Source organism: Centruroides sculpturatus, unplaced genomic scaffold, assembly GCF_000671375.1.
Source record: "Centruroides sculpturatus isolate CEXI.00-Female unplaced genomic scaffold, Cexi_2.0 scaffold475, whole genome shotgun sequence".
Lineage (NCBI taxonomy): Eukaryota > Metazoa > Arthropoda > Arachnida > Scorpiones > Buthidae > Centruroides > Centruroides sculpturatus.
Window position 1 is genome coordinate 373415 of NW_019384712.1, and position 13226 is coordinate 386640.

Here is a 13226-nt window from a genome sequence, read left to right on the forward strand (position 1 = left end):
TGATTTACTGGGTGAAACATTTTCTGCTTCATCCAGCAATATTATGTATCCAAGGAATTTTCAAGCTTATAAAGCACAAAGAGAAAAACAAAATTTAAATTTTCATTCTTCATTTAATGAGGAATATAATGTGCCATTCACCAGCACAGAACTACATACAGCGATTTCTCGCTCGGGGAATACTGCTGTAGGCCCGGATAAAATCCACTATAGCATGATTAAAAATCTGTCAAATAATTCCCTTTCTAATCTTCTGAATCTGTTTAACAGAATATGGATAGAACAAACTTTCCCCGACTCTTGGAGGCTATCTATCATTATTCCCATTCCCAAGCCAGGCAAAGATTGCAAGAATCCCTCTAATTACAGACCAATCTCTTTGACAAGTTGTCTGTGTAAACTCTTTGAGAGGATGGTAAACAGACGCCTGATGTTCCTCCTAGAGGAAAAGAACTACTTTTCACCACACCAGAGTGGATTTCGTAGGAACAGAAGTACCACGGACAATTTAGTAAACCTTGAAACATCTGTACGCGAAGCGTTTGTTAGACGACAGCACTTTGTGTCTGTATTTTTCGATATAGAGAAGGCCTACGATCGCTGCTGGCGATATGGAATACTTTGTGATTTGCACAAATTTGGATTGTGTGGTAATTTGCCAGCTTTTATAAGAAATTTCCTGCAGAATCGAAGATTCCAAGTCAGGATGGGCAACACTTTATCTAGGCTTTTCACGCAAGAAGAAGGTGTCCCTCAAGGCTCTATTTTGAGTGTGACTCTGTTCCTAATTAAAATCAACAGCATAGCTAACTGTCTTCCTCCCAGTGTAAAACACTCTTTGTACGTGGATGATTTTCAGATCTCCTGCCAGTCTAGCAACATGAGCTTTCTCGAGAGACAACTGCAAACCTCTTTAAATCGCATAGACCATTGGTCCAAGACTAATGGTTTAAGTTTTAACACGGAGAAGACTTTGTGCATCCACTTTTGTTGAATTTGTGGACTGCACTTGGATCCTGAAATTTACCTAAATGGGGTTAAAATCCCAATGGTGAATGAGGCAAAATTTTTGGGTGGTTTGTTCGACCATAAACTGGCGTTTTTGTTGCATTTGCGCAATTTGAAGAGTAGATGTTTAAAATCTGTAAACCTTTTAAAGGTACTATGCTGCTCATCCTGGGGAGCAGACAAATATTCTATGCTCAGGATTTATAGGGCCCTTGTTTGCTTAAAGCTGCACTATGGGTGTGTTGTGTATGGCTCTGCGCGAGAATCTACTCTACGGATGCTGGATCCAATCCACCATCAAGCTTTGCGTTTGTGCACCGGTGCATTTCGAACTTCCCCTGTTCAGAGTTTGTATGTGGATGCTTATGAGCCTCCACTATCACTCAGGAGAGAACAGTTGTCTCTTTTTTATTACATTAAACAAAAATCTCAGAAAAAACTTACAGCTGATAGTCCAGATACTCAGCTGAAAAGATTATTTGCCGCTCGGACGAGTTGTGTCCCTACATTCGATATAAGAATGGAGAATGTAAACAGCACGATTGACCTAGACACAAGCAACATCTCACATGTTGAGGTTAATAGTATTTCATTTTGGTCAACTTCATTGATTGATGTTGATTTAAGCTTAAAACAGTTCCCTAAAGAAACCACGCCAGACTACGTCTATAGACAGCAATTCGCAGAAATTCAGCATCGTAACAGGAATTCAATTCCTATATACATTGATGGATCTAAATCGGATAACTATGTTGGCTTAACTTTTGTTTGCCAGGATGAAATTTTGGCAGAACAAATAGCATCGAATTCTTCCATCTTTTTTGCGGAGTTGCAGGCTATTTATTTAGCCTTAAAGTATATAAATCGGAAAGGTCATCGTTGCTGCGTGATTTACACTGACTCAGTTCGTGCACTTTAGGCTTTGATCTCGTATGAACGTAGTTCGCACTCCATAGTTATTAAAATTCAAAAACTAATTTGTCATCTTACTACGAGAAATTTTTTTGTGAAGTTCTGTTTGGTCCCAGGCCATGTGGGTATAAGAGGTAATGAAGAAGCTGACACAGCTGCTAAGTCAGCTAGTTTTTCACAGCATACAATGTGTATTGAAGGAGGTGATTTGAAGCTAGTCATTAAAAAACGAGTAGCAGAGAGATGGCAAATTATGTGGAATGCACAAATCCACAATAAACTTCATGAGATCAAACCTTTGGTAGAAAATTGGACACATAATAGGGAATATGATAGGAGATCTGAGGTTATCCTTATTCGTTTGAGAATTGGACACACTCGACTGACTCATCAATACCTTTTGAAGGGAGATGACGAACCAGTATGTCAGCACTGCAACTGTGCTGTAAGTGTTAAACACATATTTTGCAAATGTGTTGCTTTTGATCAGATTCGTAGACAACATTTCGGAAATGCAAGCTTTAGAGACATTTTGGGCCAGAGGCCAAATTTGGATAATATACTGGACTTTCTGAAAGTCATTAATATGTATAGAGAAATATCATGATTTTATTATTGTATAGTTTTATTTACTTCATGGTGCTTATTTAAATTATTGTATATATTTTTTGTTGTTTATATATTTATTTTTTGTTGTAGTTTATTTAGTTATTTATTATATTTTAGATTATATATATATATTACCATTGGCTTTTTAATGGTTAAACTGTTCGGTGTATATGTGTTTTCCTATTTACTGTATTTCATATTTTCAATTATACCATGTGTCATGGCGCAGTATAGCCTGCATGGCTTTTGTGCCAATAAAAATTAACTAACTAACCAACCAAGCTTTGATTGGTATCTTGGCATGGTGTACTCAATATACTTTTTACTTTCTCAATTGAATTCTATTCTCACCACTAGATGAATTCGCCTCAGCTTGTACTGCAGATATTGCACATTCTAGCAACAGATCGTCATCTTCAGACTCCGAATCTAACAACTGGAGTTGTGAAATAATAGCTACAGCTACTGATACTAAACCAGAAGCCGCCATTACTGTGTATACTTTTACAAGCATGCTTGTATGACATCAGGCTGTGCTAGGTGTCAGCTTGGTGAGCTTGGAAGCTAGCAAAAAGTAAACGCACCCATACAAATAACGAATCATAGCTATAGAAATATATTTATTTTAGCAAAATAAATTGTAACATAACATATACAAATACTTCGTTTTGGAATTATATAGATATTGAAACTTGATCGTAAAGCCTCCTAAATGATACAAACATTAATGTCAGTGCAAGTTGCTCAGCCGGTGATATGCTTTTTATACAAGTTTTTTTTTTACATGTAAAATTAGTGGGCCAATTTTGCTCAACAATTCATCAAATCTAAAAATACAAATAAATATTATTGAAAGTCATTCATAAGTTCAATTTTCATCTGTTATATAATTTTACATTTTCCTGGATGTGGGTTCCTGTCCGTGGTGAGGGGACCTCCCAAAGATGATTTAGTAACTCTTCTTCACCATCCCTGGGATCTGAAAGCCCACCCATGTGTTTGCCGTGCGTGGTATCCTGTATGCCGGAAATGGCGATCCTGGTAGTTGTGGGGCAACACAATGTCCCCAACACACTGCTTTGGCCCCTGCTTTGGATAAACGGGAGGCTCAAATCAGGCTCTGTTTGAATCAATCGGCTGGTCGTTGAGTCATTCTTGACCTCGACTTGGAGTCACCGATCAATGCAGACAGGGCGGACACATCAGACAAGATGTGCTCTTCTTGACTGCATTGTGAGGATATAGCTCCTGGGAAACCCTTGTGTGACGGTCTATGGAATTCTCCTGTGTGACGGCATCCCCTTGTTGGGTCTTGTGGTGAGTGGGGTCATTAGGAGCTGAATATTTTTCTATATGCATTCTCTAAAATCTAAAACACCAAATATACCACCAAGAGATGTCAGTTTTCCCAATCAACCAGCCTACCTTATCGTTCATACTATGGGAGAAACACCTTTGTCTAAACGTTCTCTTTTTTTTAATTCAGAAACTATTTGAATCAACCATTGGGCACTTTAAAAAAAATCCAAAAATTGAAGTCAGGATATCTACTTGTAGAAACAGCCTCCCCTCAACAGTCAACAAAGTTTCTGAAAACAAAGTTTTTAGAAGACATAATGGTCATTATCACACCACACACAAGTTTGAACTCATCACATGGTGTGATATTCGAAAATGATCTGATTTTTGAGGATGAATGAGATATTCAGATTGATTTTTTCGAACAAAGATATCACTGCTGTTCCACGAATTTCGATCCATCGAGATGGCAAGTTGATACCAACAAAACATCTTATATTGACTTTTAACAAACCAACATTGCCATCTTCTGTTGCAGCAGGATATCTCCGTTGCCCACTTCGCCCATACATTCCAAACCCGCTGCGTTGCTTTAAGTTTGGACACTCACAAACATCATGCAGAGGAAAAAAAGCATGCGCACAGTGTGGAAATGAAGACCATGAGAGTACTGAATGCACAAGTTCTCCATGCTGTGTAAACTGCAAAGATTCCCATTCTGACTACTCCTGAAAATGCACTGCATGGCAGAGAGAAAAAGAAATTCAGCGGGTGAAGACAGTGAAAAATATACCTTACCAGGAAGCACGTCACATGGTCACTCCAAATGCACCAGTGAAACAGAAGACATTTGCTGCAGTTTTGAAATCCACAAAGACGTGGAGTTCAGACAGACATTTCTGTTTCACCAAATGAATCTCTCACACACCATGCTAAATGCTTACTAATTTAATCTAGAGAGAAAGAAGTAAAGGAGAACATAAACACAAAATCACTGGTACCCAAAACAGGAGTAATTATTAGAAATGTGGATTCTAAAAAGGCTAATAAGAACCCACTCAACAAACAAAAATTGAAAGCAGCCCTCTCTAAATCAAAGAGATCAGAGACTAAATCCATGAGTGAGTTCTCTGATATCTCTGACGAAGAGAATAATATGGAGGTGACAAAACCAACCTTACTTTCAAAAGGAAAATCCTCAGTAAAATTGAAGGAGGACACTTTTTCTAAGAATTCTGCCTCAAACACATAATGGATCATAAAATAATCCAATGGAACTGTCGTGGTTTCTGCAACAACTTCTCTGACATTAAACACTTGACATCATATACCTCATCTCTCTGCGTGGCACTCCAGGAGACACATCTGAAACCTGGAGAGGGAATTACTTTAAAAGGATTTGGACTACTGCAAGAATGATGATAGCCACAACTGTGCCAGTGGCGGTGTGGCTATTCTGGTTTCAAATTGCATTCTATTTTTACCGGTACAAATAACAACAGAGCTGCAAGCTGTGGCAGTCAAAATTTCAATTGGCGTAACTGTCACAGTTTGTTCTATATACTTGCCACCAGATGTCATTGTCAATGAGAATGAACTGGATGTTTTGGTTTGAACAGCTGCCAACACCATTCCTTTTACTTGGTGATTTTAATGGCCACAATCCTATGTGAGGCAGTCCGGACATCAATCGTCGAGGCAGAGCCATTGAGAGATTTATAGGTAATCATCAACTGTATTTACTTATTACTGGAGAAGTGACATACTTCTATGCCCTGCAAGAACGTTCACTGCCATTGATCTATCATTAGCAACTCCCAATCTGTTTTCAGCATTTACATGGGAGGTTGGATCTAATCCACTCTCTAGTGACCACTTCCCAATAATTTTAAAATATCGAGGCAGAGAAAGCTGTGAAACAGCCCGTCCACCACGCTGGAAACGGGAGATTGGCCAGCATTTTCTTCTTTGGCTAACATCACTGAGGAAATGGTCAATACTGCTGATATCAATGATACAGTTGAAGTTGTCACTTTGTGTATTATTCAGGCAGATGAGAAAACAATGGAAAAGACATTAACAAGATACCTAAAGCATCCAAAACCATGGTGGAATCAGAATTGCGAGGCAGCATTTAAAGCACAAAAGAAAGCATGGGGAATTTTTAGAAGATATTCCACTGCTAGAAATTTGATAGCTTTTCAAAAAGCAAAGGCAAATGCCAGAAAAATAAGAAGGCAAAGCCAAAGGGATTCTTGGAGGAAGTAGGTTTCTAGCATAACATCTTCCACTACCTCAAAAGCAGTCTTGGATAAAATCCATAAAATTAATGGGAAATATGGTTTTCACTTTCTTTATGCTGGAAAATAATGGCACAATAATTAGCGATATACAGGGTATTGCTGATACGTTGGGTGAAACGTTTTCTTTTTCATTCAGCAATATTATGTATTCAAGAAATTTTCAGGCTTATAAAGCCCGAAGTTAAAAACAATATTTAATCTTTCACTTCTCATATAATTAGGAATATAATGTGCCATTTATTAGCATAGAACTACATACAGCAATCTCTCGCTCGGGGAATAGTGCTTTAGGCTTGGATAAAATTTACTACAGCATGATTAAAAATCTGTCAAACAATTTCCTTTTTAAACTCCTGTGTCTGTTTAACAGAATATGGACAGAACATACTTTTCCTGACTCTTGGAGGCTATCTATCATTTTTGCCGTTTCCAAGCCTGGTAAAGACTACAAGAATCTCTTTAATTACAGACTAATTTCTCTGACAAGTTGCCTGTGTAAACTCTTTGAGAGGATTGTAAACAGATGTCTGATGTATCTCTTGAGAAAAATGAATACTTTTCACCACATCAGAGTGGTTTTTGTAGGAACAGAAGTACCACTGATAACGTAGTAAACCTTGAAACATGTATAAGTGAAGCGTTTGTTAGATGACAGCACTTAGTGTTTGTGTTTTTTGATATAGAGAAGGCCTATGAGCGCTGTTGGCGATACGGGATACTTTGTGATTTGGACCAATTTGGATTGCGGGGTAATTTGCTGATTTTTATAAAAAACTTCTTAGAGAATCGAAGATTCCAAGTTAGGATTGGCAACACTTTATTTAGGCCTTTCACGCAACAAGAAGGTGTTCCTCAAGGCTCTATTTTGAGTGTGACTCTGTTCCTAATTAAAATTAATAGCATAGCTAAATGTCTTTCCTTTAGTGTGAAACACTGTATGTGGATGACTTTCAGATCTTTTGCCAGTGTAGCAACATGAGTTTTATTAAGAGACAACTGCAAACCTCCCTAAATCGCATAGACTATTGGTTCAAGACCAATGGTTATAGTTTTAACACGGAGAAGACCTTGTGCATCCACTTTTGCTGAAGGCGTGGTTTGCACTTGGATCTTGAAATTTACCTAAATGGGGTCAAAATCACAATGGTGAATGAGGCAAAATTTTGGGGTGTTTTGTTCGACCATAAACTGACGTTTTTGTTGCACTTGCGCAATTTGAAGAGTAGATATTTAAAATCTAGAGTTGAATGTTTAAACTCTAGAGTGAACCTAGTTTTTACTCTATAGTGACTAAAATTCGTTAACTGTTTTGCCATCTTCTTGCAAGGAGTTTTTTTGTAAAATTTTGTTCGGGTCCCAGGTTATGTAGGTATAAGAGGAAACAAAGAAGCTGACACAGCTGCAAAGTTAGCAAGTCCTCAACAGCATACAATGCGTATTGAAGGAGGTGATTTGAAGCTAGTCATTAAAAAACGACTAGCAGAGAGATGGCAAATTATGTGGAACGCACAAATCCACAATAAACTATATGAGATCAAACCTTTAGCAGAAAATTGGACACATAATAGGCAGTATGATAGGAGATCTGAGGTTGTCCTTACTCGTTTGAGAATTGGACACACTCAACTGACTCATCAATACTTTTGAAGGGAGATGACGAACCAGTATGTCAGTACTGCAACTGTGCTGTAAGTGTTAAACACACATTTTGCAAATGTGTTGCTTTTGATCAGATTCGTAGACAGCATTTCGGAAATGCAAGCTTTAGAGACATTTTGGGCGATAGGTTAAATCTGGATAATATACTGGACTTCCTGAAAGTCATTAATATGTATAGAGAAATATCATGATTTATTTATTGTATAGTTTTATTTACTTTGTGTTGCATATTTAAATTATTGTATATGTTTTTTTTGTTGTTGTTTATTTATATATTTATTTATATTTTATATATATATTAGTGTTGTCTTTAATGGTTAAACTGTTATGTATCGTTTATGTGTATATATGTGTTTTCCTATTTATCTTATACGCCCAATCATACCATGTGTCGTGGTGCAGTATAGCCTGCATGGCTTTTGTGCCAATAAAAACTAACCAACCAACCAATTCAAAACTTAATGACTTTTAATGTGGCTTAGAGGAACAAAAAGGTTGGACACCCCTGCTATAGGTTATATTATATCTCTACATCGGTTTAGAAAGCTTTAGTTTTTGTTATTTTGAAAAAATACACCTGTCTATGTAACATATAACAGATAGATTGAATGATTATACAAAAAGTTTTTGATTTTTTCAAATCTTGAATTTTATAAATATTTGTAAACATATATATGTTATAGTCAACAATCATAAACAGTGATATGTTATTGATATTTCTGTAAAGTTATTTTTGTACAAAAACATTTAAAAAGAACTTCCAAACACCTTCATGTAATTATCAATTTTCAGATGGAGCACTTGTAATAAAAATGAAAATGTGTATTGTACTGCAAGTACAAATTTTTTCAATACCGGGGTTTTGAAATGTTACAATTTATGACTTATTTATTATTTTAATTGAAAGAGGGGGGTGCCTCCAGGTTCCACTCATATTTACAGTACAACCTGGAGGTTGGAGGAGAAAAGTTGGTGAAATAGGAGTGAGGGAGATGAAGGATAGGGGATGAATGGGGCACAAAGTGGGGGAGACAGGTGAGAGTACATGGCACCTGCAACACAATTATTGAAGGCATAAAGGCATAACAAAACATAATACAGAAAAGAATTGACCAAAATACATTGATCATTGATGTGCGCCAGACAGCGGCAAGTAAAAACAAAATTTATACATACATAAGAGCTACAACTTACAAAAATACATAATAAATTACATGATATGTACAGTGAGAAACCACGTACAAGAAGCATGCAAAACAAGAGGAGCTGGTTGGAAGCCTGGAACAATTGTCGTGAGAAAAGACAGCCAGTTGGTCAATCATTACTATCAGACTGCTGACGGCATGGTGGGTTGAGTGCTGCTGTTGTTTTTAGAAACTTGATGAGATGTCGATAAACATTCGGGTCTTCCATGAGTCTGCTGTTAGGGCATGGCCAGTTGTTTCCAGCATGGAGCACATGCCCCATGAGTCTGTCTCTCTCCTGTTTAAAAAGTTCACAGTCCCACAGATAATGCTGGCAGATAATTGAATTTATATTTATATATTTTTAAATTTAAAGATGGGGATAGAGGATATGAAGTGTCAAATGGACGGATTGGCAATGGATAAAAATTATTTTNAAATTTTTTATTTTTAGTGTGTTAATATTACCACCGATCCCATTGGTTTTAATAATTGAATTTATATTTATATATTTTTAAATTTAAAGATGGGGATAGAGGATATGAAGTGTCAAATGGACGGATTGGCAATGGATAAAAATTATTTTAAGTGCTTTTTAAGAGAGCAATATGTACCAGCAACATTTAGATTGCCAGCATCTATATGCATGCTGGGAACGGCTGTTGGGTATAAAACGTAACCAACGAATAACATCTTGATGTATCCACTGAGGAGGCCTACATGGCGAAATGCATATGGATAAAATTAATAAAATGATGATTGTTCCTTTCTACTTGTTTGTCTTGGTTTGGCTCATTGAATCCTCGAAGTCGGAAATAGAAAGAGTATAATTTTTACTTGTTTTTAACTAAAAATTTTTTATTTTTAGTGTGTTAATTCTGGCTGTCTTGGATTGAAGTACTGTTGCAGGGACAGATGTCCGTGTTTTTAAGATGAAATCTTTTTAAATAGCTATTGAAATTACCATGTCCAGTAATTAACTAGGTCATGGAGAATGTTGGTTTGAAGTGTTTCCATTTAAGTCTTTCGTTAATGCTTGGGATAAAGGTGTGCGTTAATCTGCCTGTAGATCTGTTATCCGATTCTTCTTGCCATTGACCAAGAGCGAATTCCCAAGTCCATTGCCTGATTTTCGAAGCAGGAATTTTGTTGTAGCAAGGAGTAAGGCTGGAAGCAGCGGCCTGTTTGACCAACTGATCAGCTGCCTCATTTCCAGGTACACCAGTGTGTCCGCGTATTCACCTAAAAGAAATCACATGCTTGTGGCTATGGGTGCTAAGATAATGATGGATTTGCAGGATATTGTCACCTTTATTATGGGGACTGAAGATGGAATGGAGGGCTGTTGTACTATCAGTGTAAATGGTGATAGTTTTGTTGCGAGGGAACCATTCAGAATAGATATTATACATCGCCTTGGGAATGGCCAGGATTTCTGCCTGCGGCACACTGCAGTGTGGACCCAGCTTGCCCCTCGATGTGGGTTCCTGTCCGTGGTGAGGGGACTTCCCAGAGATGGTTTAGAAACTCCTTTTTACCATTCCTGGGATCTGAACGCCCACCCACGTGTTTGCCGTGCGTGGTGTCCCGTATGCCGGAAAGGGGGATCCTGGTAGTTGAGGGGCAACATAACATTTCCAACACACTGCTTTGGCCCCTGCTTTGGATAAACGGGAGGCTGAAATCAGGCTTCGTTTGAGTCAATCGGCTGGTCGTTGAGTCATTCGTGACTTCGGCTTGGAGTCAACTGATCGATGCAGACCGGGCAGACATGTCATACAAGATGTGCTTTTCTTGACTGCATTGTGAGGGTATAGCTCCTGGGAAACCCTGGTGTGACGGTCTATGGGAATCTCCCATGTGATGGCATCTTCTTGTAGGCCCCGTGGTGGGTGGGGTCACTAGGAACTGAATATTGAAATTTACAATATGGATTCAAAAACCACCAAACATCAATGTACAGATATAATACCATTAAAGGATGAAAGTTTATCCAACCAGCCAACTTACTTTATAGCTTATGCTATCAATGAAACACCTCTGTCTGAACGTTCCCCTTTCCTAATACAAAAATTGTTCCAGTCCACCATCGGAAATTTGAAAAAAATTCAAAAGTTGAGGTCAGGAGACCTGCTTTTACAAACAACCTCACCCCAACAATCGGCAAAACTTTTGTCAACAAAGACCTTGGGAGATATAGAAGTCACTATCACACCACACATGAGTTTAAACTCATCACGTGGTGTGATATCTGAAGCAGATTTGATGTCTGAAAGTGAATCAGATATCCAGATGGATTTTTCAGACCAAGGTGTCACTGCAGTCAGACGCATCTCTATCAGGCGCGATGGCAAGTTGATACCTACAAAACATCTTATAATCACGTTCAACAAGCCAACATTGCCATCTTCTGTTGCAGCAGGATATCTCCGTTGTCAAGTTCGCCCATACATTCCAAATCCGCCGCGTTGCTATAAATGCCAGCGGTTTGGACACTCACAAACATCCTGCCGTGGGAAAAGTGCATGCGCCCAGTGTGGAAAAGAAGATCATGAGAGTACTGAATGTACAAATACTCCATGCTGCGTCAACTGCAAAGAAGCTCACCCTGCCTACTCCCGAAAATGTCCTACATGGCAAAGAGAAAAAGAGATACAGCGGGTGAAGACTATAAATAATATACCTTACCCAGAGGCACATCGCATGGTCACTTTAAGTGCACAAATGAGACAGAAGACATTTGCTGCTGTTTTGAAATCCACAAAGACATGTGGAGTTCAGACAGACATTTCTGTTTCACCAAATGAATCGCTAACACGCCATGCAAAATGTTTGTTGATACAATCTACCCAAACAGCAGAAAAGGAGAACAAGAAAAGCAAAACATCTCTACCGAAAACAGGAGTAACAACCAGGAATGTGTGTTCTAAAAAAGCTAGTAAGAACCCACTAAACAAACAGAGAGTGAAAGCAGCTCTCTCTAAACCTAAAAATTCAGAGGCTCAGTCTATGAGTGAGTTCTCTGACTTCTCTGATGAAGAGAAGAATAACGGGGTGACACCACCAACTTCACCTCCAAAAGGCAAATCAGCTGTGAAATTAAAGAGAGATAACCTTGTTAAAAATGCTGCCTCAAACACATAATGGATTATAAAATAATCGAATGGAATTGTTGTGGTTTCTGCAACAACTTTTCTGACATTAAACACTTGACATCATCTATCTCGTTTCTCTGTGTGGCACTCCAGGAGACTCATCTGAAACCTGGAGAGAGAATTACTTTAAAAGGATTCGATCTCTACCGCAAGGATGATGATAGCCACAATAGCGCCAGTGGAGGTGTGGCTATACTAGTTTCAAATCGCATTCCATCCTTACTGGTACAAATAACAACAGAGCTGCAAGCTGTGGCAGTCAAAATTTCAATTGGCGTAACTGTCACAGTTTGTTCTATATACTTGCCATTAGATGTCAGAGTCAATGAGAATGAACTGGATGTCTTGGTTGAACAGCTGCCAACACCATTTCTTTTACTTGGTGATTTTAATGGCCACAATCCTATGTGGGGCAGTCCAGACATTAACCATCGAGGCAGGACCATTGAAAGATTCATAGGCAATCAACAACTATATTTATTTAACACGTTTAACGCCATACGACGCGCGCACCGTCGTTATGAAAATTCCCGTACAGCGCCATACCATTGCCGGTAGACATAACAATGTAGTTTTACTCAAGGTAAATTTTCCTGGCCTCGTACGACGTTTTCTGCATGCTTAGTGCTGGCCTCTGGTGGATATCTATTCAGTTGGCTTCAAACGCCGGCGGTCGTATGGCAAACTGGTTCTAGCTACGACCGCTGGCTCGTCGTGTGGCGTCGTGACGCAGTACAAGGTCGGCGGTCGTAGTTTTTTTAAAAATAAAACTATATTTTATATCTGATAGTGGTTTATTTTAATAGTAAATAATTTAAAATATCGAAAATTAGTTTAATTATCCTCTTTTATCGCATATAAAGTAAATAATATTATTAAAAAAAAATTAAAGTATATAAGTGCGTTTTAATATATATTTACAGAAAAAAAACATCATTTGCAGTGGAAACAAAGTGTGAAATACTTTAACACACAGATGTAAATACTTTTAAGTAGGGAAGGACGTCTAATTACAGTGGGGTTGTAAAATTTATTGCCTGGGAGAAAGCAGTGTCAGGTTCAAGGTCATACGACTCCCCGGTTTTTGTTTATATATA

General features: G+C 38.2%; 1 protein-coding gene across 1 annotated transcript; it reads left to right on the forward strand.

Moving 5' to 3' along the window:
* The first annotated feature begins 9543 nt into the window (after window positions 1-9543).
* Window positions 9544-12118, forward strand: LOC111627867. Its single transcript, XM_023371531.1, has one exon. The coding sequence runs from the start codon at window positions 10904-10906 to the stop codon at window positions 12116-12118; it is 1215 nt and encodes a 404-aa protein (XP_023227299.1). The 5' UTR covers window positions 9544-10903.
* Window positions 12119-13226: the final 1108 nt, after the last annotated feature.

Coding starts and splice junctions, on each gene's coding strand:
- LOC111627867 (XM_023371531.1), top strand. CDS start 10,904: ATGGATTCAAAAACCACCAAACATCAATGTACAGATATAATACCATTA.